General features: G+C 43.3%; 2 protein-coding genes and 2 pseudogenes across 3 annotated transcripts; 3 read left to right on the plus strand and 1 right to left on the minus strand.

Moving 5' to 3' along the window:
- On the plus strand, window positions 1,130-1,650 carry Gm12773 (predicted gene 12773; annotated as a pseudogene).
- On the plus strand, window positions 1,962-11,120 carry Gm12755 (predicted gene 12755; annotated as a pseudogene).
- Window positions 15,978-18,001, minus strand: Scgb2b27 (secretoglobin, family 2B, member 27). 2 transcript variants are annotated; one of them, NM_001100464.2, is made up of 3 exons: window positions 17,865-18,001; window positions 17,232-17,413; window positions 15,978-16,238 (listed from the first exon to the last, which is right to left on the minus strand). In NM_001100464.2, exons 1-3 carry the CDS (start codon window positions 17,923-17,925, stop codon window positions 16,143-16,145), a joined length of 339 nt encoding a protein of 112 aa, NP_001093934.1. In that variant the 5' UTR covers window positions 17,926-18,001; the 3' UTR covers window positions 15,978-16,142. The 2 variants fall into 2 exon arrangements, with proteins under 2 accessions (NP_001093934.1, NP_001263404.1); NM_001276475.1 differs by having other exon boundaries at window positions 15,978-16,486.
- A 7,538-nt stretch (window positions 18,002-25,539) lies between these two features.
- Window positions 25,540-26,940, plus strand: Scgb1b27 (secretoglobin, family 1B, member 27). Its single transcript, NM_009596.2, has 3 exons — window positions 25,540-25,687; window positions 25,809-25,996; window positions 26,782-26,940. The coding sequence occupies exons 1-3, from the start codon at window positions 25,627-25,629 to the stop codon at window positions 26,809-26,811; spliced, it is 279 nt and encodes a 92-aa protein (NP_033726.1). The 5' UTR covers window positions 25,540-25,626; the 3' UTR covers window positions 26,812-26,940.
- The last annotated feature ends 253 nt before the right edge of the window (window positions 26,941-27,193 follow it).

Here is a 27,193-nt window from a genome sequence, read left to right on the forward strand (position 1 = left end):
GTTTTATGAACCTTTATTGTTAAAATTATTATCATCATCATCATTTTTATTATGAGGTGTTTTATGGAGATATATGTTTTGTATGTATGTGTATATATATATTTATGGATCTATGGATAGATGTATACATAAAATCCAGAAGATAGGTCAGTGTGCTGCAGGGCAGCAATGGATGTGCATGAAGGCTTTTGTTGCCATGTGTGTGTGTGTGCGTGTGCGTGTGCGTGTGCGTGTGCGTGTGCGTGAGAGAGAGAGAGAGAGAGAGAGAGAGAGAGAGAGAGAGAGAGAGTGTTTCTCACAATCTCTCTCCTTCCACAGCATTTTATAAAATCCCAAATTTTCTGACTTAGGAACCACTGTGGTGGAAACCTGCTAGCTAGATGCAGAGAAAGCACCCAGCTGACCTTCCTACTCCACTGATATCCCAGAAGGAAAACTCAGCATCTCCTTCCCCATGCTCTCTTAAATCCCCTTCAACTCAAAGACACCCCTTCCTCTTTCCTCACTTTTATCTTATGCTCACTCACTGGCAAATGTTGCTCTTACTGCCACTTGACCTGATTGAATTGGCTTTATTTAGCTCTTGCTTGCAGAAAGCTCTTGGGTTAAAGGTGTGTGCTAGGGCTGAGCCACACCAAAACAAGAAACAGGATTTTTTCCAATTCACCCTATCCGGGTTCACAGTATGATCAGGTATCCTGCAGCAAATTCTCTCACAAAGTTACTCCTTCCACATGGAAGCTTCATAGCTTCAGAGACACTGTTGAGCTAAGCAGAGACCAGCCGAGGGGATCTCATGTCACCTGGCCATATATATCCCACTCCTATGTTAACTAGAAATTAGGCTAGGACTAACTTGCCTTTATTTCTGACTATTAGACCTGCAGTCTGGTCAGACACAGATTGTCAATCCAGAACAGCAGTTGTATGGACACATTCTTTCTGGTACCAGTAGCAGGAAGGGGATGGCTGAGCCCAGGATGAGGGAGGAATCAATTCTGAGATTTCTAGGGTTTTGAACCTGCTTCAGTCTTCTAAGTTCTTCTACTGGTGGCATGGTCCACTTGTACAACAGCTTACTTTTCACAGTGGAGATGGACATTATAGATGCAGTGAATATGGGGAAATTTTTAGCCACAGAAATAGGCTTATCCAGCACCAGAGCATCCTGCAGCCTAGTTCTGCAGCCAAAGCTCTGGCCTTATTTTTCACCAGAGTAGAGCAAGTGCCAGTGGACACAGTGGACATTGCCCTGTGGGGAATGCTTTAATCATTATTCTGACCTTGCTGAACACCACAGGTGTCACATTACCCCAGAGCATTATACATGCAGTGGATATGAGAAAGCCTTTAGCAGGGCGTGCAGAGTTGTTGGCATCATGAAATCCACAGCACAGTAAGTCTTTATGAATTCAGTAGATTCAGGAGATATTTTCCACAAAGCAACATCAGAAAATTCATAGCGAGTTCAAACCTTTTAACTATGGCATACATGAGCAATTCTTTAGCTATATAAACACCCTTGTTTGGAATCAGAGAATTCCCACAGGAAAAATATCGTATTGGTTCACAGTATTGGGCAAATTCTTCAGCTAAAGGCCTAGCCCTATTTCACATCAACGAGTTCACACTGGTAGAAAGCCACATGGATATAGTTGGTTACCTAATGCTGCAGGATATTCTAACACTAATTTGGGAGCCCTCCCATATGGTTTCCCCATAGAGAACAGAGTCTGCACATAAGACTCTGAGTGGCCCTGCCCCCCAACTAATTGTAACTGGCAAATGAAGATGACAACAGCTAATAGTTGGGCAGAAAAGGCAGAGGTGGGGGTTGAGGTTTTCTGTGTTTGGAACCATGAGGAAGAAGAATTACAGGAGAGGAGAAGGGAGAAGCCACCATGGATTTGCTGAGCCATAAAAATATGGCCCCGGGACATGTGTGCACCCTCTGCCTCATTCACTCCTGCTGCCTCCTCCTGCTGCCCCTGGTGCTGCTTGTGTGCTCCTTCAGAGGAGACCTGGTGCCTCTTTTGTGAAGCAGCAGCTGAGGGGACTCCTGTGCTCACCATGGCCGACGAGAAACCCAAGAAAGGAGTCAAGACTGAGGGGGGGAAGGGGGCTGGGTTTGGGGTTTTTTTTTTCTTTTTAAGAAAAAAATTTTGGAGAGCAATGGTGATAAAATTTCTCCTGGGGGAATCTTTCCTACCTATTTACAACAGCTCTTCTTTTCTTTCTTTCCTACTGGCTTTCCCAGCACCACAGTAACCTGCCTCAGTCTCAGCCCGAGTCCCTTCACCCAAGAAAGAAGGCATAAAAACTCAGATGTTCTGTGGCCTAAATGCCCAGATGGCTTGGAGTAGGCTCTACACCAGGATGGCTTGGAGATGCCTCTACACCAGGGCCAGGATATAGGGTACACTGTAGCCTCATCAGAGGAGCCTTTTTATAGTGGTGAAAGCAAGAGAGCTTTGAAACATAGCTCTTCCAGTCCTATAATACCCTCTGTCCATACATCCATAACCCATGTCTCCTGTCCCAATGGCCTCACTACCCAAGCATCTTAAGGAAAAAAATCCAACTAATATCCTTCTGCTATGCAAAACAAAGAAAAGAAACGGGGTGCTTAATGAAGTCATATCAGGCCATGTGCAGGATAAACACAGCCCCACCCCATTCCTGCTTACCCCACCCTTACCACCCCTCCAGAGCCTGGGAGGCTGGAGGGCACTCCAGCTACGCTTACCTCACTGCATGCCCATTTACTACCTAAAATGATTGCTACCTAGAATGAAGTCTGCCACCTTTGGCTTTTGCTCTTCTTCTTTCTTTTTTTCTTTCTTTCTTTCTTTCTTTCTTTCTTTCTTCCTTTCTTCCTTTCTTCCTTTCTTCCTTTCTTTCCTTCTTTCTTTTCTTTTCTTTTCTTTTTTCTGAACATCAGACTTGAACATCTGAGGTGGAAAGAGCACTCAAAAATAATCATTATAAACTTCTCCTTCCCTGTTACTTTCATGTCTGGGTCCCAGGTGGTACAGGGAAGCCTCCAGGCACCCATTGAGCAAGGGGGCCCCCGCCATATTGACTGGCTTGTGTGTGAACATCGGTCTGAAGGACTGTTAAACCTCCCTTTACCAAAATCAATTTGAAGACATAAAACAATCTATTGAAGAGTTTTGCAGCTAGCTTTTAAATCACTTATAAAAGACTACACACAGGAAAAATTAACCCCTGTGGCTCTATTAGGAACACTATAATAAATGTATATTTAAAAGATCTAGACTTAGGAAATTAGTCTGAACAGGTGAGAGGGTGCGCCACAGAACCGGACAGTTTCTGGGATAGGCGGAGGCACAGAACCACTAAGGCAGCACCCTTAGCGGGCCGCAGACAGCCGGTCACCGTCCTGACCAGAGGACAGGTGTCCACCTGGCTCGGGAGGCGGCCTCAGCCTCAGGAGCAGCAGGCGCCATCTTGGTTCCGGGACTCAGCAGAACTTAGGAAATTAGTCTGAACAGGTGAGAGGGTGCACCACAGAACCGGACAGCTTCTGGGACAGGTGGAGGCACAGAACCGCTGAGGCAGCACCCTTTGTGGGCCGCAGACAGCCGGCCACTGTCCGGACCAGAGGACAGGTGTCCGCCTGGCTCAGAAAGCGGCCTCAGCCTCAGGAGCAGCAGGCGCCACCTTGGTTCCGGGACTCCGCCGAACTTAGGAATTTAGTCTGCACAGGTGAGAGTCTGCACCACAGAAGCTGACAGCTTCTGGGAACTGCCAAAGCAACACAGCTTCTGAGAAAGGTCCTGTTTGGGGCCTTCTTCTTCGGCCAGGAGGAGGTCCAAACACAAGATATCTGCGCACCTTCCCTGTAAGAGAGCTTGCCAGCAGAGAGTGCTCTGAGCACTGAAACTCAGAGGAGAGAATCTGTCTCCGAGGTCTGCTGATAGACGGTAACAGAATCACCAGAAAAACAATCTCTAAACAGAGTCAACTATAACTACTAACTCCAGAGATTACCAGATGGCGAAAGGTAAACGTAGGAATCTTACTAACAGGAACCAAGACCACTCACCATCATCAGGACCCAGCACTCCCACTTCGCCCAGTCCAGGGCACCCCAACACACCCGAAAACCTAGACCCAAATTTAAAAGCATATCTCATGATGATGGTAGAGGACATCAAGAAGGACTTTAATAACTCACTTAAAGAAATACAGGAGAACACTGCTAAAGAGTTACAAGTCCTTAAAGAAAAACAGGAAAACACAATCAAACAGGTAAAAGTCCTTACAGAAAAAGAGGAAAAAACATACAAACAGGTGATGGAAATGAACAAAACCATACTAGGCCTAAAAAGGGAGGTAGACACAATAAAGAAAACTCAAAGTGAGGCAACACTGGAGATAGAAACCCTAGGAAAGAAATCTGGAACCATAGATTTGAGCATTAGCAACACAATACAAGAGATGGAAGAGAGAATCTCAGGTGCAGAAGATTCCATAGAGAACATCGGCACAATCAAAGAAAATGGAAAATGCAAAAAGATCCTAACTCAAAATATCCAGGAAATCCAGGACACAATGAGAAGACCAAACCTACGGATAATAGGAGTGGATGAGAATGAAGATTTTCAACTCAAAGGACCAGCAAACATCTTCAACAAAATTATTGAAAAAAAAACTTCCCAAAACTAAAGAAAGAGATGCCTATGAACATACAAGAAGCCTACAGAACTCCAAATAGACTGGACCAGAAAAGAAATTCTTCCCGACACATAATAATCAGAACAACAAATGCACTAAATAAAGATAGAATACTAAAAGCAGTAAGGGAAAAAGGTCAAGTAACATATAAAGGCAAGCCTATCAGAATTACACCAGATTTTTCACCAGAGACTATGAAAGCCAGAAGAGCCTGGACAGATGTTATACAGACACTAAGAGAACACAAATTCCAGCCCAGGCTACTATACCCAGCCAAACTCTCAATTACCATAGATGGAGAAACCAAAGTATTCCACGACAAAACCAAATTCACACATTATCTCTCCACGAATCCAGCCCTTCAAAGGATAATAACAGAAAAAAACCAATACAAGAACGGGAACAACACCCTAGAAAAAACAAGAAGGTAATCCCACAACAAACCTAAAAGAAAACAGCCACAAGAACAGAATGCCAACTTTAACAACAAAAATAACAAGGAGCAACAATTACTTTTCCTTAATATCTCTTAATATCAATGGTCTCAACTCCCCAATAAAAAGACATAGACTAACAAACTGGCTACACAAACAAGACCCAACATTTTGCTGCTTACAGGAAACTCATCTCAGAGAAAAAGATAGACACTACCTCAGAATGAAAGGCTGGAAAACAATTTTCCAAGCAAATGATATGAAGAAACAAGCTGGAGTAGCCATCCTAATATCAGATAAGATTGACTTCCAACCCAAAGTCATCAAAAAAGACAAGGAGGGGCACTTCATTCTCATCAAAGGTAAAATCCTCCAAGAGGAACTCTCAATTCTGAATATCTATGCTCCAAATACAAGGGCAGCCACATTCATTAAAGAAACTTTAGTAAAGCTCAAAGCACACATTGCACCTCACACAATAATAGTGGGAGACTTCAACACACCACTTTCACCAATGGACAGATCATGGAAACAGAAACTAAACAGGGACACAGTGAAACTAACAGAAGTGATGAAACAAATGGATCTGACAGATATCTACAGAACATTTTATCCTAAAATAAAAGGATATACCTTCTTCTCAGCACCTCATGGTACCTTCTCCAAAAGTGACCACATAATAGGTCACAAAACAGGCCTCAACAGATTCAAAAATATTGAAATTGTCCCATGTATCCTATCAGATCACCATGCACTAAGGCTGATCTTCAATAACAAAATAAATAATAGAAAGCCAACATTCACGTGGAAACTGAACAACACTCTTCTCAATGATACCTTGGTCAAAGAAGGAATAAAGAAATAAATTAAGGACTTCTTAGAGATCAATGAAAATGAAGCCACTTTATACCCAAACTTATGGGACACAATGAAAGCATTTCTAAGAGGAAAACTCATAGCTCTGAGTGCCTCCAAAAAGAAACTAGAGAGAGCATACATTAGCAGTTTGACAACACACCTAAAAGCTCTAGAACAAAAGGAAGCAAATTAACCCTCGAGGAGTAGACGGCAGGAAATAATCAAACTCAGGGGTGAAATCAACCAAGTGAAAACAAGAACTATTCAGAGAATCAACCAATCAAGGAGCTGGTTCTTTGAGAAAATCAACAAGATAGACAAACCCTTAGCCAGACTCACTAGAGTGCACAGGGAAAGCATTCTAATTAACAAAATCAGAAATGAAAAGGGAGACATAACAACAGATCCCGAAGAAATCCAAAACACCATCAGATCCTTCTACAAAAGGCTATACTCAACAAAACTTGAGAACCGGGATGAAATGGAGAAGTTTCTAGACAGATACCAGGTACCAAAGTTGAATCAAGATCAGGTTAATGATCTAAACAGCCCGATATCCCCGAAAGAAATAGAAGCAGTCATTAATAGTCTCCCAACCAAAAAAAAAAAAGCCCAGGACCAGATGGGTTTAGTGCAGAGTTCTATCAGACCTTCAAAGAAGATCTAATCCGAGTTCTTCACAAACTATGCCAAAAAATAGAAACAGAAGGTACTCTACCGAACTCATTCTATGAAGCCACAATTACTCTAATACCTAAACCACAAAGAGACCCCACAAAGATAGAGAACTTCAGAACAATATCCCTTATGAATATTGATGCAAAGATCCTCAATAAAGTTCTTGCTAACCGAATCCAAGAACACATCAAAACAATCATTCATCCTGACCAAGTAGGTTTCATCCCAGGGATGCAGGGATGGTTCAATATACGGAAATCCATCAACGTAATCCAGTATATAAATAAACTCAAAGACAAAAACCACATGATCATCTCATTAGATGTTGAGAAAGCATTTGACAAAATCCAACACCCATTCCTGATAAAAGTCTTGGAAAGATCAGGAATTCGAGGCCCATACCTAAACATGATAAAAGCAATCTACAGCAAACCAGTAGCCAGCATCAAAGTAAATGGTGAGAAGCTTGAAGCAATCCCACTAAAATCAGGGACTAGACAAGGCTGTCCACTCTCTCCCTACCTATTCAACATTGTACTTGAAGTCCTAGCCAGAGCAATTAGACAACAAAAGGAGATCAAGGGGATACAAATTGGAAAGGAAGAAGTCAAATTATCACTTTTTGCAGATGATATGATAGTATATATACGTGACCCTAAAAATTCCACCAGAGAACTCCTAAGCCTGATAAACAGCTTCAGTGAAGTAGCTGTATATAAAATTAACTCAAACAAGTCAATGGCCTTTCCCTACACAAAGGACAAACAGGCTGAGAAAGAAATTAGGGAAACAACACCCTTCTCAATAGCCACAAATAATATAAAATACCTACGCGTGACTCTAACTAAGGAAGTGAAAGATCTCTATGACAAGAACTTCAAGTCTCTGAAGAAAGAAATTAAAGAAGATCTCAGAAGATGAAAAGATCTCCCATGCTCATGAATCAGCAGGATCAATATAGTAAAAATGGCTATCTTGCCAAAAGCAATCTACAGATTCAATGCAATCCCCATCAAAATTCCAACTCAATTCTTCAACGAATTAGAAAGGGCAATCAACAGATTCATCTGGAATAACAAAAAACCTAGGATAGCAAAAACTCTTCTCAAGGATAAAAGAACCTCTGGTGTAATCACCATGCCCGACCTAAAGATGTACTACAGAGCAATTGTGATAAAAACTGCATGGTACTGGTATAGTGACAGACAAGTAGACAAATGGAACAGAATTGAAGACCCAGAGATGAACCCACACACCTATGGTCATTTGATCTTTGACAAGGGAGCTAAAACCATGCAGTGGAAAAAAGACAGCATTTTCAAAAATGGTGCTGGCACAACTGGCTGTTATCATGTAGAAGATTTCGAATTGATCCAGTACTATCTCCTTGTACTAAGGTCAAATCTAAGTGGATTAAGGATCTCCACATAAAACCAGAGACACTGAAACTTATAGAGGAGAAAGTAGGGAAAAGCCTCGAAGATATGGGTACAGGGGAAAAATTCCTGAATAGAACAGCAATGGCTTGTTCTGTAAGATCGAGAATTGATAAATGGGACCTCATAAAATTGCAAAGCTTCTGCAAGGCAAAAGACACCGTCAATAAGACAAAAAGACCACCAACAGATTGGGAAAGGATGTTTACCTATCCCAAATCGGACAGGGGACTAATATCCAATATATATAAAGAATTCAAGAAGGTAGACTCCATAAAATCAAATAACCCCATTAAAAAATGGGGCTCAGAACTGAACAAAGATTTCTCACCGGAAGAATACCGAATGGCAGAGAAGCACCTGAAAAAATGTTCAACATCCTTAATCATCAGGGAAATGCAAATCAAAACAACCATGAGATTCCACCTCACACCAGTCAGAATGGCTAAGATCAAAAATCAGGTGACAGCAGATGCTGGCGAGGATGTGGAGAAAGAGGAACACTCCTCCATTGTTGGTGGGATTGCAAGCTTGTACAACCACTCTGGAAATCAGTCTGGCGGTTCCTCAGAAAATTGGACATAGTACTACCGGAAGATCCAGCAATACCTCTTCTGGGCATATATCCAGAAGATGCCCCAACCGATAAGAAGGACACATGCTCCACTATGTTCATAGCAGCCTTATTTATAATAGCCAGAAGCTGGAAAGAACCCAGATGCCCCTCAACAGAGGATTGGATACAGAAAATGTGGTACATTTACACAATGGAGTACTACTCAGCTATTAAAAAGAATGAATTTATGAAATTCCTAGCCAAATGGATGGACCTGGAGGGCATCATCCTGAGTGAGGTAACCCAATCACAAAGGAACTCTCACAATATGTACTCACTGATAAGTGGATATTAGCCCAGAGACTTAGGATACCCAAGATATTAGATATAATTTGCCAAAAGCATTAAACTCAAGAGAATGAAGACCAAAGTGTGGACACTTTGCCCCTTCTTAGAATAGGAAACAAAACACCCATGGAAGGAGTTACAGAGACAAAATTTGGAAGTGTGACGAAAGGATGGACCATCTAGTGATTGCCATATCCAGAGATCCATCCCATGATCAGCTTCCAAATGCTGACACCATTGCGTACACTAGCAAGATTTTGCTGAAAGGACCCAGATATAGCTGTCTCTTGTGAGACTATGCCAGGGCCTAGCAAACACAGAAGTGGATGCTCACAGTCAGCTATTGAATGGACCACAGGGCCCCCAATGGAGGAACTAGAGAAAGCACCCAAGGAACTAAAGGGAACTGCAACCCTATAGGTGGAACAACAATATGAACTAAGCAGTACCCCGGAGCTCTTGTCTCTAGCTGCATATGTATCAAAAGATGGCCTAGACGGCCATCACTGCAAAGAGAGGCCCATTGGACTTGCAAACTTTATATGCCCCAGTACAGGGGAATGCCAGGGCCAAAAAGGGGGAGTGGGTGGGTAGGGGAGTGGGGGGGCGGTATGGGGGACTTTTGGTATAGCATTGGAAATGTAAATGAGCTAAATACCTAATAAAAAATGGGGGAAAAATATCTATAAACACATATTTATTTGCAAAATGTTCTTGCCTAAAACTGTTATTGAAAAGGTTTTCGTTTTATCTTCGTGTTATTGTAATTTTATTGAATTGCTTATTCATTCTTTGATATTGTATTTTAATGGTATTATAAATCTGTCTTATGTCTGATAGGAGCCTCATTGTAAGCTGATATAACAGATAATATGGCAATTCACCATAAAAATTCTAAACCACAAATGCAGATCAGAACACAAAGAAGCACTTTAATTCATTCTTGGTTTCTTTTAATTTTATTTTTTAATTACTTTTCACATGCTGGTTGCCATCTGTTGATAAAGGACGGTTGTTTGAAACTCAGTGTACAATACAATAGGAACTTTTTTGTATAATTCTATTCATAAAAAATGATAACAGTATAAAGGCATTAAGCTCTTCGAGACTGCGGATCATTAGCAAGTTCATTGTATAAACTTATTTAATTTAGTCACTTTTGGAACAAAATCCCTTTTTTGTAAAATATCTTATTTGGGGTAATTTTTACTATCATGAATAAAAGAACAAAAAAATCCTTAAAAATAAAAAAAGACTGAGAACAACGATCATATTAATTTGAAGGTGGCAGGACAGGATGGTTCTGTGGTGCAGTTTAAGATTAAGAGGCATACACCACTTAGTAAACTAATGAAAGCCTATTGTGAACACCAGGGTTTGTCAATGAGGCAGAACAGATTCCGGTTTGATGGGCAGCCAATCAACGAAACAGACACACCTGCACAGTTGGACATAGAGGATGAAGATACGATTGATGTGTTCCAGCAGCAGACTGGAGGTGTCTACTAGAAAGGAAGCCGTGCTTCTTTACTCCAGAATTCTGTTATAGACTAAGAATACATTCTCAATTAGAAAGCCACAATTTGGTCTCACCACACCCTGACTACTATAGTATAGTTTTCTCTCTTCTTTCATTTTCCTGTCCCCATTTCTTTATTACATAAAGTAACTGATGTATGTACACAAGCATTTTGCTCTTTTTTTTTTCTTTTCCTTTTTTAAACTAAGTGGCCAATGTTCTGTTCTGGTTGACATCAGATGGAGATGGTCTGGGGGAAAGTACTGGATCTGTGAAAATACCCGATTCTCCATTAGTGGCATGCTCATTCAGCGCTTATCTTTACGGTCCAGTAAGTTATTTTGCTCTCATTGTTTTAACAAAAGAACCCAACAACACCAAATCCTTGCATACCTTGTTCAATTGGAGAATTTTAATGTTTTTTGTTTATCATTGTAAAACCAAGGACAGTTTTAAAACTTTTTTGTATGTAGCTGTTACATGTAAGTCAATCTGTCTTTACACAGGGATAAATTACTCTTGAACAAAATGATCCTAGATAGTTTTCCCTTTAAGTCAAGCATCTTGTTGTTCAAATAAACTTCTTGTTTTAAAAAAAAAATGGTCCAGAAAGCTGCCCAATTGGAGTTAAGAGCAGCCCAAATGGAACATAAGTAAATAGTAAGTAATAACCTAGAGGCATCAGAAGGAAAGTAGATTCTAAAACCATTGAGGGTAGGCAGCTGCCCAACTAGTGTGGTGCTTAAGGCTTATTGTAAATATAAAGGGCATGAGTATGTCTGTCATCTGACAGCTCAATGATCTAGGCAGTGTCAAAGCACGGGATTTTGGTAATTTTTACTACACATGAATCCACTCATTGTGTCGAAATGTTTTAGCCAAATACCCACCCTTAATCTGCATTAGAGAGTTCATACTGGGGGAAAGCCTTACAAAGGCAGTGAGTTCAGGAAATCCTTTAGCTTTATATTAACACTTGTTCAGCATTAGAGTGCACATAGTGGAGAGAAACCTCACAGGTACAATGTGTGTGAAATGCTCTTCACAAGCTCCAAAGCTAGCCTCTTTGTTTGTTTGTTTGTTTGTTTGTTTGTTTGTTTGTTATTGTTGTTGTTGTTATTGTTCTATTTGGTTTCTTTGTTTTATTAATTTATTTATTTATTATTTATTCCCTTTAAATCCAGCTCCCTACCCTATACCACAATCCTTCCTCTCATTCCTCCTCCCCTTCTTGTCTGAGCGGGTGGTTCCCCGTGGGCTACCTTCCCCCTTCCACTACATCATCTCTGCAAGGCTAGGAGCATCTTCTCCCACTGAGGCCAGACAAGGCAGCCCAGCTAGAACAACATAGCCCACTGATAGGCAACAGTTTTTAGATAGCCACCACTGCAGTTGTTCCAGACATGCATAAAGACCAAGCTGCACATCTACTACATATGTACATAGAGGCCTAGGTCCAGTATCTGTGCTTTTTGATTTGGGATTTAGACTCTGTGAACCCCACAGGTTCAGGTTAGTTGACTCTGTTAGTCTTACTGTAGAGATCCTATCCTGTTTGGGGCCAGCATTCCTTCCCCCTCTTCTATAGGAGTACCCAAGCCGGGTCTACTGTTTTGCTATAGGTATCTTCATCTGTCTGAGTCAGATACTGTTTGGAGCTTCTCAAAGGACAGCCATACTAGGCTCATGTATTCAAGCATAATAGAGTATCATTAATAGAGTGAGCGATTGGTGCTTGCCCATGGGATGGATCTCAAGTTTGACTGGTTATTGGTTGGTCATTCCCCAAAATGTCTGCTCTATCTCTACACCCTAGCCATGTCTCTGTTTTAAAAGGTGTCTTAGTTAGGGACTCACTGCTGTGAACAAACACCATGGCTATGCCAACTCTTACTTATAAGGACAGCATTTAATTGGGACTGGCTTACAGATTCAGAGGTTCAGTCCATTATCATCAAAACAGGAACATAGCAGCATCCAGGCAGACATGGTGCAGGAGGAGCTGAGACCTCTACTTCTTCATCTAAAGTCTGCTAGCACAATTCTGGCTTCCAAGACTACTCCAGGACCACACCTACCATAACAGGGCCATTGTTTCTAATGGAGCCACTCCCTGGGCCAAGCATAAAGAAACCAACACAAAAAGACAGCTGCTTTATGAAACAAAGATCTCACACTGAAGGACAACTTGAGCTACTGGATCTCCCTCCTTTGATGTGAGAAGATTTGCTTTGGACTAGAACCTTGGAGTTCATGGAGCATGCGACCTGTTCTCACAGCTTAATGACAGACAGCAGAAATGACTCCCAAAGTGGCCTTTGTGATACATCCATCACCCATATGTTGACTCATGCCTAGACATGAGCAGGGAGACATGAGCTATCGGGGACAGGAATGTGGGAGGTGTCAATAGCCCCATTGCTCTTGTAATCTGTGTAAATTCCTTCCCAGAGTCTATCACTATAGGTCCTTGGGGCTGAAGCTGGTTCATCTCTGGCAGCTAGTATGTATCGTGTCACACAGTGCTCGAAGCCTAACATGTACGACTTCATGTATAATCCTTCAAGGATATCAGGTATACAATAAGCCCATTACATTTTGCCACAAATATATCCATACACCAATTTGATTAGTAAAAATTGAGGGCAGCAAACCCAAGAAGGCTCTTAGCATTTTGCTGTGAGAGATGAAGGCACACAGACGCTCTCTGGCCTTCTCTGGTTATTTCTCTGTAGGAAAATATTCAAACGTTTTTGGTAACACGGGCCAGAAAGTGGAGAAAAAAAAAGAGATGATAGTCCTTTGATTAAAACTCAAAGCCAGTCTTTACTGTTCATGACGCCTTACTTCGATCAAAATAGACATCTCTTCCAAAAACTGTTGGACCCAAGGGCATTTGTCAAACTCTGGTTTTCCAATACACAGAATAAATCAGATTTTTGTGATGGTTTTAAAAATAATTTCTTTTGTACTTAACCATTTCTTTTATTAAAGATTGGTTGAAGCAGGATTGCTATGCCCTCTACTGTGCATAAATTATAAAATGTGAGAATTTGTTGTTGTTGACGTTGGTGGTGGTAGTTTTGTATTGTGAGGCAGGGTGTCTATATGTAGCCCTGGCTGCTCTGGAAGTCACTCTGATGATCAGGCTGGACTCCAACTCAGAGATATTTCTGCTTTAATTGCCAAGTGCTGCAATAAAAGGCCTGCTCCAACACTGCCTAGCACGGTAGGTGTTATTTAATGTAAAAACCAAAAAATCACTGTAGTCATGGTATTGAACACTTTCACTACTACTAATGTGACCCCTTTATAGTCACCCCTTTTCTAACTGCCCATCCTGGTGTTCGTGGATTTGTTTTCCTCTTTCAGAAGTTCCTGTAAATATAATAAATGTCTTTGATTCCTCTAGGACCATGAATATTTTCCATTAAAATATGAGTGTGAGATTGTGGGTTATAAGCCAGTTGCTCCTTTGTCATTAGTCCAAGGATTTTAGCTGCCTTCTGGATGGGACCATTGCAAATAAACCTGATCAAAGCATTAACTTGTTCCTCTCTAATGTGTGTCAATATCCAGGCATCAAGGTCTGCATGTCTCATTTCTACATGTGAGACTTTACCTTCTAGACATGATGGCACAAGAGGGTCACCAATGAAGAGCATAGCACTTACGTGTCTCAATAGAAGGCACACAGGGAATGACACACAGAACTATGACACACAGACCATTGTTGAGCGAGAGACAGAAGAAGCCTTGCCCATTACTTGGAGATTCCATAGGCACAGGAAACAGTTCTTGGTTTTACTGGTTTGAATAATCTCAACAGGTTTCAGATTCAGGGCCATGCCTGATCCTGAGGTGGTATTTTGGAAAAATACTGGATAGGGTGTTAAAATGTGAAGATGGTCTGTTTTCTCAGAGTCAATGGTTTGCCTGTGAGAGCTTTCTTCCTGGGAAGGCAATTTGGCCTTCCTTAGGACCAGCCAGCCTAACTTAGGAAACCTTAGGAGTTGTCATGTCAAATCAGGAAACAGATGAACAGACCAATAGCTCCATGTTTGTCAGTCTTACACACTTACCAATGTGTCATGTTTGTATAACTTACAGTCCCTCACCCTGCTCACCAGCACTTTCTCTGTTCAACGAGTCTTCTCAATTTTTGCCACTATTATACAGAATAAGAGTTATGCAATTATGCTATCTATATGTCCATTATAACTAATTGAGTTCATCATGTTAATTTGCACTGCTTGCCAGTCCTCCCTCCTTTTTACTTCTTGGGTTGCTATTTTGTGTTTGAGTGTATAAGGGAGAGCAGGCATGCACATACCACAGCATGCATGTGGAGATCAGAGTACAATCTACAGCCATTGTTTAGGACAGGCCTCTGGCTGTCTGACATTGTGAAATGCCAGGGTAGCTGGTCTACAAACTTTTGGGAATTCACCTGTGTCCTCCAATCTCTCAACAGGATCAATAGGACGATAGACACATGCTAACAAGTCTGGCTTTCCATGGGTTCTGGGAGTAGAACTCAGGTCCCCAATAACACACAGGAGCACTCTACCCATTGAACCTTCTTTCCAGCCTTTTGGTCTTTTTACTTTTCTTGGGCATCAACTCCTATCTCTTCCCCCATTTTAGTGGGTTTTTATTATTATTATTATTATTATTATTATTATTATTACTATTGTTATTAAGTTGTGGGTTTCTTTTAGAGAATTATTTATTTATTTATGAATATGAGTACACTGTTTCTGTCTTCAGACATACCTGAAGAGGTTCACAGATGTTTTTGAGCCACCATGTGGTTGCTGGGAACTCCACTTGGGACCTCTGGAAGGACAGTCAGTGCTCTTAACCTCTGAGCCATCTCTCCAGCCCCTTGGTTTTGTTTTTGAACCAGGGTCTCAGTGTGTGGCCCTGGCTGTCTTGGAACCTGCTGTAATGGCCAGGCGGTGACAAATAGTGACCATCACTAGCAAACCAAGAGAATATGAAAAGCACACCCATGTCATCGTGGAGTTACTCCCCTGTTATAACTGGACACAAGGAGCCCACAGTCCTGTGAGAAAGCCCAGAGACAACACATGAGGTGAGTGTCTCTGCACCTCCTCTCTGTCCTGCTAGCCTGGTGAACCCTGTGACTGCTTAAATGCTAGTTACCCTAAGACAACCTCAGTATCCATAGTCTCACACAGCTGCTGTAAATTGAGTGGGGGCTCACACCTATAATCCCTGCACTCAGGAGGAAGAGACACATGGATCTCTGTGAGTTCCAGGCCAGCAACAACAAAAAAAGGACGGCAGCAACGGCTCTCCCAGGATCACCTGGCTAGTCAGGGGCGTCACCCTTATCTCAGTGACCTCACAAGTCATTTCTCTCACTATCCCCCCAGATTATCTGAAGACCTCATATGATTCCCATTCAGCACATAGACACATGGCACACAACATCTGCAGGCATTTATTAGAATCAGCCTAAGAGACTGCAGGATGAGGGCACAGGTGTCAGGAATCCAACTTCAGGAGAGAAAGAGGACAGGTCAGCAAGATGGCACTTGGATCAGACACATTGCAACGATGGGTTGGCTATAAACCATTAACTTCTAATTAATTGAATCCAGTTTAAACATATCCGCCATTTTGTTTACAGAATCTTCGGGATAGTATGCCTTGCATTCAGAGCTGAAGAGTATAGACATCTAGAAAACAAGGAGACAGACAGGGAGAGAGCTGGCTACAGGCAAGGTGCAGGAGCTCAGCAGGCTCCCCAAGCACACACAGAGAGACTGCTCTTCATCCACAGGAAAGAAAATCCCATGAGGTGATTCAGGTCTCCAGCAACAGACTCTGCCTAAAGGGAACTGGAGCTCATCCACAGCCTGAAAGCTGCCATAGCCAGGCAGGGAAGACCGGGAGAAGGTTCTGGAAGGCATGATGAGGGCTAGGTCTAGAGTGGGACAAGATAGCTGAGTATGAGTTTGGTGATGTCTCCCATACCTGAGGACATCTCCCCAGGCACATTGGCTGTGTGGCCATGTTAAAAATACATCCCCCATATGGGCTTGTTAGAAGAAATTCTGTTCTAGATAGCACTGTGGTTTTGCAGGACCTGAAACTCAATTAAAATACTTTGGGAAACACTGTGAGAGCTACACTGTTCAAAATATACATCTCTGCAATCCCATTGTGCTTGAAAGAAGAGACATCAGGTGACAACTATGGAGAACAGCCACAGGCACTCCATTGGGTGGGTGTGGCATTTCAGACATTAAGGGCGGTTCAGACTGTAGCTCAGATGAGGCCAGTGGAAGTGGGGCTCCATCTGAGGCAGGGGAGTAGAGTCAAGGGAGGTTCCAAAGAAGTCACTGGTCATCCAGTAGAAAAAAGTTGCAGGCATCTTACTATAGACCTGTCGGTACCATACCTGTGCATAGGCCAGACCAAGGACTCCCCTGTTCCTATTATGGGTGTGAATCACATGTTTACCCAGCATGTGGCAGTGAATTGCAAGAACATGCATGGAACTGGCTGGATGTGTACCTGGCATGCTGCTTTGACATGTGCTAGGGTGGGCAAGGGTTTGACTACTCTGGTACATGTCACCTGACATTGTATTAATGGTCGCATTGATCATTTGTACAAAGCCTTCCACCATTTGCTGCATGGTTGAGTGGGATTAGGGAGGACGTTACCATTATTTGGGGACTCTTTAATTTGGTGGTTAATGGTTCCTCATTGAAGCAATCCTGGATCTTTTCAAAGGCCACCCTTTCCGCTGCAGTAGCTTGAAACATCGAAAGGTAGGCATTCAGAGCTAGCCTATTTCCACCCAGTATTTTAACATAGGCTCCGACAAAAGGAGCACATGCTTCCGCTGCAAACATAGACAGAAAAGCATCATTAAAAGAACACAGGCTGGCAGAAACAGAGGCTCAAGATTCCTTGACACATCTATAAATTCCTTAACTGACCTTTCCCTTAGTCCTACCCTCCAAAAGGCTGTAGCCTCTCAGATACAACATGGTTTCCATGAGACACACAATTCACATGAGTGAACAGACCTGCATATCTGAAATTCAGGAAGCCCCACACTTGCCTCTGTTTCAACTGTGCTTCTAAGGGCCCTTCATCATGACACTCATCATCAGCATACCCCTGTCTCCCCATCTCACCCGACCCAACTATTGTAACCCAGAGCAGAAAGCATCAACCGTTTTCTGCAGTTCCTTGCCACTGGCCTCCCAAGGACCCCTAGGTCTGTCTCAGAACCCCACTTAGAGATCTACATGGGACTGAGATGGGGTAAGCAAGGGTTACACTCTCACTTGTCTGGAAGCCCAGCTCTCCAGTCACCAGCAAGGCCAGCAGAAGAAGTGTCCCCTTCATGGTGGAGAATTCTAAATGCTCTTCTCAGAGCAAATCCTCTTCCTTATAAACGATTATCACCCTGAGCCGAGCAAACTCCACCCCCCAAACCTGCCTCCAGGAGCTTTGAGCAAGAAACTAGCACCTGTAGATGCCTTAACTTGCAGGAGGGAGATGGGAGCCGCTCCCACTCTGACAAACAGCCTGAGACAGCCTGATGTCATCAGTTTCTGGAGAAAGGTTGTTTGTTCCTTGCCAAAGAGGGGTTAAAGCTAACCTTTGTCAGCAGCCCGAGTGCTGAGCCAAATGCCCTGTGGTCCTGTTCCACCTGTCAACTCTGCTTCCTTGTCATACTCCTCACCTCTCCTGGCTAAAGCATGTCCTCTCTGAGTTTGGACAGGAAGGTACAGGGGTCAAGGAGGGTTTCTGTCTCTGTAGGGAGCCAACAACCCAAAGCAATGGATGTGCCTGAGGTCAAGATCTGAGCAGAAGTGTGTATGTCTGGGTTCTTGTGGGGCCGCTTGAATATCTTAGCTGTTGAGGCCTTAAAACTGGATCCCTGAGGACAGGAAAGGAACATCTAGGTCTCTGTGACTCTCAGCCAGGACAGTTCCCAGATGTTTGGCCATGTGGGTATCCTCAGGGTCTAGTGATGGTTTTCTACCAAAAAGTCTGCTTCACTCCACAGTAGCTCGTTCCTGTTGTCCTCCTCACCTTGTTCCCTCTCAGCTCTGTCAGGAACCATGACTCAAAGAATCCATGTGGTGAGAGCAGTGAGTGGTAGAGTGAGGGATTCACCCCAGTACATGAACTCTTATTGTCCACAACCCCACAGACTATTTTGGTCTGCCTGGCTGTAAACTACACTGCTCCACATGTCACAGGCAGTGCTGTGTGTGTAAGCTGTCTCAAGTTCAAGTCAACCTACTTACCCTAAGGAGGACATTTTCAGCACCAATGAGATTGTCATCTGGGTGTGTACTATTCGTTTCTTGAGACCGGAAGCTCTTAAATTCAAGCTCAACCTGCTAGAGGTGTATGATGGTTATTGTTGATGATAATCCATGATCATCCTGACTGTGTTGAGAGTTGCCATAAAAACAAGGCTCTGTGAAGGATTTTTTTGTACTTGGTCAATTGTTGTGAATAGACTGACTTTCTTATGGCAGTGTGGATTATGGTCATAAAAAAGGTGAAAAGGGAAAAACAAGCTGAGCATAACCATTTGTGCCTGTGCCTCCTGATAGTAGATATGACCAACCACCCACGTTGCTTCACTGTGCCTACCTCACCATGATGGATTGTATCTCTTCAAACTGGGAGCAGAATGGTGCTTCTGTCCTGGTATTTTGTCACTAGTTCCCTAAGACAGTGGTACAGTATTGTTTTTAACATGTGCAAATCCCTTGGGTTATTCCACAGCACCATACACATAAACAGGGGCAACAAAATCGTTGGATAAATGTGCAAAGTGCTTATTATGCAAGCATAAAGGCCTGGGTTCAGATCCCCAGGACTCGTAGGAGTGGTGATATACACGTCTAATCACATGTGAGCTCCAGGTGCAATAAGAGACTTGTTCTCAAAAATTAAGGTGGAAGGCTGTTGAGATAGCCCAGTGATTGAAGGGGGAGTGATTGAAGGTGAAGATCTGAGTTCAAATCCCAGAACCCATCTGGTAGAAGAAGAGAATTAACTACTCCAAATTGTCATCTGACCATCACAAGCACACAGGCACACACACACACATCTTGGCACCTCTGCCCATACATAGGCACACACACACACAAGCACAGGAACACATGAACACACAGACAAACATCTGTTGAAACTGCCATGAGGAAGACCAAACAAGTTCCTAATGGATGAATATCAAACAATTTGAACAACAAACTGAATAACACGATACAAGATTGTACTATAATTGTGAAATAACCTATAAACTCATGCTGATGTGAATGGTTGCATGGTATATTAATGAATATGGATGAATTTCAGTGTTCTTACATCTCACAGAAGAATTCCTGAGAATCTGTAGATGCTCCTCCTGGGAGTTGACCTCCCTTACAGTGGGTTGAATTACAAGTTGTAATTTACTACATGGTGGCCCAGTTGGGAAGCACTTGTTACACACACTTGTACCCTTGAGTTTCAGCCTCAGAACCTGTGAGGACAGCCTGGCAAAAAGTGTACCCTGGTAACCTCAACACCAGAAAGACCACTCAAGGCCCACTGGTCAACCTATCTAGCAAAATTAGCAAGCTATAATAAGAGGCCTTGTCTCAAAAATATAAGGTGGTCTCAGATGTAAAGAAGACCCAGATTCACTTCCCAGCACACACATGGCAGCTAACAACCTTCTGTAACTCCAGTTCCAGAGGATCCCATGCTCTCCTGTGACCTCCACAGGGAATGCAAACATGACTGCACAAGACACTCATGCAGACACAATCCCCATACATAAAAGAAAACTAAATAAAATGTCAAAAAAATCACAGGAATAAATCCATATATATTTATATGTATATGTATATATACACGTTTGTATATAAAATGCACACACATAATATCTACAGGGTGGAGAACAACTGAATGCACCTCAATTTCTTTCCTTGGCCACCTTGTGCCTACGTATATGGTTGCCATGAGTCTTAGTTAAGATTACTGTTGCTGGAACATAGAAGTGGATGCTCACAGTCGGCTATTGGATGGATCACATGGCCCCCAATGAAGGAGCTAGAGAAAGTACCCAAGAAGCTAAAGAGATCTGCAACCCTATAGGTGGAACAACATTATGAACTAACCAGTACCCCGGAGCTCTTGACTCTAGCTGCATATGTATCAAAAGATGGCCTAGGCGGCCATCACTGGAAAGAGAGTCCCATTGGACACGCAAACTTTATATGCCCCAGTACAGGGGAACGCCAGGGCCAAAAAAGGGGAGTGGGTGGGTAGGGGAGTGGGGGTGGGTGGCTATGGGGGATTTTGTTATAGCATTGGAAATGTAACTGAGCTAAATACCTAATAAAAAATGGAAAAAAAAAAGATTACTGTTGCTGGGAGAAGACATCATAACCAAAAGCAGAGTAGTGTTACTCGGAAGTAGACACTTGCTTAGCCACAATATGCCCTTGTCTCCATTCCCAACCCTGTACAGAAGAGAAAAGCCCTCTGTGTGATCATTCTACAGGCCTCTGCAGCTCTTTGGACATGCAAGGTCATAAAAACAAAGACCAGTGGACTCAGCAGACAGCTTACAAGTAGATCTGAGTACTTGGCACCTAATTGCCAAAACAGTTACCGGATGTGAATCCTGTTTGGCTCAGCTAACCAGTAAGTCTTCAGCAAACGTCATTCTGTCACCAGCTGATATACAAAAAGAGACAGTGAAGTGCCTTTACAACAAACTACTTAATTCTGACTTATCAAGACACTTACAATCTTTACTTTTATATGAGCCAAATTACATAAACACAAACACTTATATAACAGAGGCATAGGGGGCTGGGGTGTCTGAGCCCAAGCCTGAGTTAAATGGGAAAATAGTGTTGCACATTTTAAGAAGGGTCCTGTTTATAGACTTGAAAGAAGTGAAATAGTCCATCAGTAAATCTAACCAGCATTTGTAAAGACTTCCTATGTGTGTTGACCCTGGGAGAGAGGAAAGCCTTGCTCTCCCGAGCCTTCAAACATCTAAAGATCAGAGAAAGGCAGCCAAGGAAAAAGGAGCTAGGGAAGAGGAAGTTGGCCATAGAGCCTTTGCTACGGTGGAGGTCAGGTGTGTTCTTATACACAAGGGATCCATCCACACTGCAGGGTTGTAATCTGTGTTGTGTTGCTATGACAAAGTCCTAAGAATAGGCAATGGATATGGGAAAGACATTAATTTGATTCATGATATGGAATCTTGAAAATTGAGGATAAGGCAACCTCAGGTAACCCTGGCCTGGTGCTGTCTAAACAGAGGGTACACAGCAGATGGGCTACAGCAGATTGTGGAAGACAGAGAACAGAGGCTCCTTTCTGATTCTCAAGCATCCACCATACACTGCTCAGCCCTGCCACACACCATGGAACAAAGCTCAATGTGGGTTTTTGGTGTGTACCCTAGACATGTTGAAACCATAGCTGGCTCTCCTTGGATATATTTTTTTTTATTCAGTCTGGGTATTTAGATGACAAATCTCCCAGAGAGGTGAAGGGAAAGCATTTCAGATATGGAGAGCACAGCATATGAAGGCCCTGGTTCTCACTTGGAACTTATTTATAGAGAAATGGTGTCCTACCTCCTACAGAGACACTGCAAATGAAAAACATGCTAGGTAATTGATAAATTCAAGGTTCACGTGTGCACAATGCTGTCAGGTGACCTGCAAAGTCCAAAGAAATGAGGTAAAGACATGGTGCTTCCCACCCGTGATCCCCAGTTATGTGTCTTGGATCCCTGTAACTTTAATTTTTTTCAAACATTCCTTTAATGATAGTTCCTAAATGCTTTAACATCACTTTTAGCCAACCACTCACCAGAGGTGGTGGGGAGAAAAGAATATGAGGGGTGTGGATCTGTTCAAAATGGTTCTTTGGAGCAGATGCTGTATGTATTATCTGGAAATCAGCAGTTCAGATCACATGTAGACAGCAATAGCTCAATCCACTCGCAAACACATCACTGATAAATCAGCAGTAAATTTAGGTAGTGTTGGGATAGCTAACATGAATCAATAGTGGTGGCAGACACAGGCAAGCCTCAGCTGGGCTTGACTCAGCAAGAGGGACCTGGGAAGAATCCTGAGAGAGGTTCTCTGGTGTGCATATCTTAGGGAGAGCTAAGTTGTACCAGCAATTGGAGCTCAACCTCTGTCACTTCTCTTTCAGGTTCTATTTATACTCCCTCCAAGCACTATCTGTCCTCAATGGGCCCTATGTCATATGTGTGTCTACATTAGCCGACATCACTCTGCCAATCTACTAGAGTCTGAGGGAAGAAACTACAACACACCACTGGAGGTTTTTTTGGAACCTTTCTCTCTGTGGAGTCCTGACAAATGGAGCTCAACTACACAGTGTAAGTCGGACGAATACATGTGGGTCATTATCAAAAGATGCTTCTCCACATGTCCTTTCACATGCTGGCTGTAGCCAAAAATCCTTTCACCTGTATCTTCTTCAGCCAAATATTCCTTCATGTCTGCCTTGGCCTTTTACCTCTGTTTGCTTCAGGAACACCCTCCTTCACATCTTTGCTCCAGCAAAACACCATCCAACACACATGACTCTCCATTGAAACCTTAAGTTTCCTCTTCACACCTCCTTATTCACAAAGATAGAAATTGTGCCTGGGCATAGGAACACTCTCTGAGGCTGGCTTTGGCCTCTTGATTTGCCCACCATATGTAGCAGCAGTGAACAAAAGCTGGCTGTAAATGAAGTATACATTCTAGCTATACCCTATAAAAGACACAAAGGCTTGGAATTTCATTTGAAGGTCTGAAAGCCTAGATTGGGAAGGTTCTGAGCTATTCTAACTTATATCCAAACCACAGGCCCCTTGTTACATGCTCTTTAAGTCTTTTCTCAAGGTTATTTCTGCTCCATCAGCCTGTACTCATGGTCGAGTGCTCCTGGCTACATGCTCATGAGCCATCAGGCCTCATGGTTGCCTCCTCCTCTCTCCTCATGATTTCTACCAGTGACCCCAAACCCAGTAACCAAAGCCAAGAATACCTCTTTTCTCTCCAGTAATTGCCAGTCAGACACATTTATTTGACCCAAGAATAAGATGAGCAAAGTTTACAAAGCAACATATGGTATATATGAGAATTTGTTTACCAGATCACCAAAGAATTGGAGGGTGGGGTGAGTCCAAATCATGGGGTTCAGTACTTAGCATTTGAATACACAGAAGCAAAAGTCCAACCCCAACAGCTGGCAGTTGGTAGAGGCAGAAGGGGTACCCTCTGGTGAACAGTCCTAATACTTGCATGAGAAGTCTCCATGTGAAGCCTCCTCCACATCATGGACAGGAAACCAGTCCTCCTTCGCACTCAGCAGTGGGGTACACCTAGACCCTGGTGAAGTCTACAAAAACTAAACAGCTCCCTAGACTTCTTCTGGCAAACAAGGTCTAAAGTTTCTGTCCTCTGGATCCCTTTTATCCTTCCTCAGAGTCTGCCCTCTATCCACTCTTCATTCCATGACCCTCTGTCCCCTGCACTGCAGCCCTGTCAAATGCTTCAGCTACCAAATGGCCGCAGCCTGGAAGGGATGGGCCTGTTGCACAGCTAAGCCTTCTGACCATAAGGCACTTGCAGTGTGAACTTAATGAACACACTAATGATGGTTATCACCAGGATCTCTCTGTGTAATTCTGGCTGGCCTGGAACTCTCCGTGTAAACCAGGCTGACCTCTAATTCACAGTGATCGGCCTGCCTCTGCCTCCTATGAGCTGGGAGCATAGGTGTGAGTCACAGTAGCTAACAGATTTTGACAATGTTTATTGCCAGCTGGATTCACTACACACACACACACACAAACACACACACACACACACACACACACACACACACTTTTATCAGGAGGGTTATGGGCTCAAGACTAATCCTGTCTCAAAAAAAGAAAAAGAAAAAAAAGAGGGCTTGAGAGATGGCTCAGTGGGTAGGAGCACTGACTGCTCTTCCAAAGGTCCTGAGTTCAAATCCCAGCAAGCACATGATGTCTCACAACTGCGTGTAATGAGACCTGAACCCTCTTTTGGCACATCTGAAGACTACAGTGTACTTATGTAGAATAATGAATAAATCTTGAGGCTAAAGAAAACAGGAACTGAGCATGCAGAATTGACAAGAGCGAGCAGAGGTCCTAAAAATTAAATTCCCAACAACCACTTGAAGGCTCATAACCATCTGTACAGCTACAGTGTAGTCACATACATAATGAATGAGTGAATAAATGTATTCATAAATAATAAATAAATAAATAAATAAATAATACATCTTAAAAGAAAACAAAGAAACCCCAAAAACACAAAACATAAACCTTAACCAGGGGTTGAAGAGGTCAAATTTAGTTAGATGTGCCAGTGCTTGCTTTTGATTTCAGCATTCACATGGGAGAGAGGCACAAAGACCTCTGTGAGGTCAAGGCTAACCTGGTCTACATAGTTCCAGGACAGCCTGGGGTGTGTAGACAGACCCTATCTCAAAAAACCACTGTACAACAGCAAAAAGGTCAAGTTGAAGGTTGCCTACAACAGCAGAAGACGTTTGGGTTGATGAGACTGGTTCAAGGGAAGACAGGAAGCAAATGGAAGATAGGGGCAGCACAAAGACAGGGCAAGGGTCACATGGCCAGCGGTCTGAGGTCTGCCATGTCTAGACACTGACAGTGAGGTCCCCAGTGTAACAGGGTAACATGGGCCTCACTTCTGGTGGTCATTTGACCTTTTCCCTAGTCATACCTTCCTTTGGCCTTTACATGACATGTGACCTTAAGAAGATCAATGCTAATGGGACCAGGCAGAGCCAGGTTGTTGACCAGGATCTTATTGTATTGCCAAAATACACTCCTCCCCATGCCACAAACTCACAGCCCCAGGAAGTTCCAAGACATATCCTGGGAGTGGCCTGGAAGGACTCAGATATGGTTCCCTCCCTGCCCACTCTGCAGACCAGGGCAGTTATAAAAGGGGACCAAACTGAGTAGGAGCACTTGCCACCATTACCATGAAGCTCACTGGTGCTCTCTTGCTGCTCGGGGCTGCCCTGCTCCTGATTTCAGAGGGAGGTGTGTATTCTGTGTGTGTGTCAGGGATGCAGGCTCTTCAGGCTCTCACACCCTCTATCCCCTGGGGTGTATTGATGCCTGTCTTTCAAGGGGAGGTGATCACCTTGTCTTTGTGTTCCAGATTGTGGCCTTTGCCCAGCTTTACAGAGAAAAGTTGATTTATTTTTGAATGGGACCACTGAAGAGTATGTTGAGTACCTGAAACAATTCAATGAAAACACTAAAGTACTGGAAAATGCTGCAAATATCAAGAAATGTTCTGATAGGACCTTGACCGAGGAAGACAAGGCACAGGCAACCAGTCTCATCGTGAGTCTCTACGTGTCTTGCTAAGGGCAGGACTTATACTTCTCCCCCACTTGGAAGCTTCTCTGTGAATACAGAGCAGTGGCACACCTGATTGAGGATATCAGGAGGATGGGGCAGGAAGGGACTCCCAGGCTTCCTGATCTTGGCCTGGCTGCTCAACTCAGCCAAGCCACGCTAAATCCCTGCCCAAGTTTGGCCTCTATCAACCTTCCTGACGCAGCCTCCCAAGTCTAGTTGCACAAGCTTGGGGCCTGGCACCATTCTCCAACCTGGGTCTTTTATTCTAACTTTTCAAGCCTACCACTCCAGCCCCAAAACAGTCATCTGTTTTCCTGTTCTATGCATCTCCAAGGTCACTGTGTGGACTCCAGGGCTGGGACATTCAAGGGTAGAATTAAATTGAACCCACTCTTGTCCCTAGAACTGGTTGGATAAGTTATTGTGTCAGCTGCAGATATCTGAGGGTCATCATCATGTGACAGGAGTCAGTTCCCTTTTGGGGTCCCAGTTGCCCAAAGGCTCCAATGGAGCCCTGTCAGCTCCTTTCTACTCTGTCTGACTTGTACCTATGGTGTCTCACAAGGTTGCTTCTCCCATCTGCCTGGATTGGAGGCTTTTTGCAGAGTTTGTCTCAACAGGTGGGAGACAAGACTCCTTAACCCTGATCAGACTCAAAAGCTACTGCAAACAGGATGCAGTTCCTCCCAAGAGGTGTACCTGTATGTAGTCAGTGGGGCAAGAAGTTTACTTTACCTCTGAGGCCTTGCTTGACTTTCTCTTTGCAGAATAAAATAACAGCCAGCCGGACATGTTGATGGGTACATCCTTGCTCTCACGGAAACCAATTGCCTCCTCACCAGCATAGATGCAGCAAGCCCTACCCCTTCTCCCCAGGTGTCTAAGAACAGGAATCCAACAATAAAAGCTTTGCAATTCACAGGGAAGCCTGGATTTTTTGATTCGAGGTTGGGGCTGATTGGGTTAAAGGATACTGCAGGGACAACCAGTGGGACTTTGAAGTGCAACCTATCAATTGTGGTGCTGCCAAAATGTCCTGCAGAATTCATTAGAGCATGCTAAGAGACCATAGTCACTACACCTGAGTATCTGTCACCCTCATGGGACAGGGTCCACAGGGCACATACATGACCTCCCAGACTGAACTCCCCAGGAACATGGAACTGAGTAGGACCAGGA

This window comes from Mus musculus, chromosome 7 (genome assembly GCF_000001635.26).
Source record: "Mus musculus strain C57BL/6J chromosome 7, GRCm38.p6 C57BL/6J".
Lineage (NCBI taxonomy): Eukaryota > Metazoa > Chordata > Mammalia > Rodentia > Muridae > Mus > Mus musculus.

What these genes read in the sequence shown, in the direction of transcription:
- Scgb2b27 (NM_001100464.2), bottom strand. Translation starts at nt 17,925, where the DNA reads ATGAAGGGGACACTTCTTCTGCTGGCCTTGCTGGTGACTGGAGAGCTG. An exon ending in AGAGCTGGGCTTCCAGACAA is followed by an intron (nt 17,414 to 17,864) that starts GTGAGAGTGTAA and finishes CTATGTTTGCAG; the next exon opens with CGGAAGCATGTGCTCCTTTT. An exon ending in TAAAGAGTCCCCAAATAATG is followed by an intron (nt 16,239 to 17,231) that starts GTAACGTCCTCC and finishes CTTGTTTTCTAG; the next exon opens with ATGTCTATACTCTTCAGCTC.
- Scgb1b27 (NM_009596.2), top strand. Translation starts at nt 25,627, where the DNA reads ATGAAGCTCACTGGTGCTCTCTTGCTGCTCGGGGCTGCCCTGCTCCTG. An exon ending in GCTCCTGATTTCAGAGGGAG is followed by an intron (nt 25,688 to 25,808) that starts GTGTGTATTCTG and finishes TTTGTGTTCCAG; the next exon opens with ATTGTGGCCTTTGCCCAGCT. An exon ending in CACAGGCAACCAGTCTCATC is followed by an intron (nt 25,997 to 26,781) that starts GTGAGTCTCTAC and finishes TTCTCTTTGCAG; the next exon opens with AATAAAATAACAGCCAGCCG.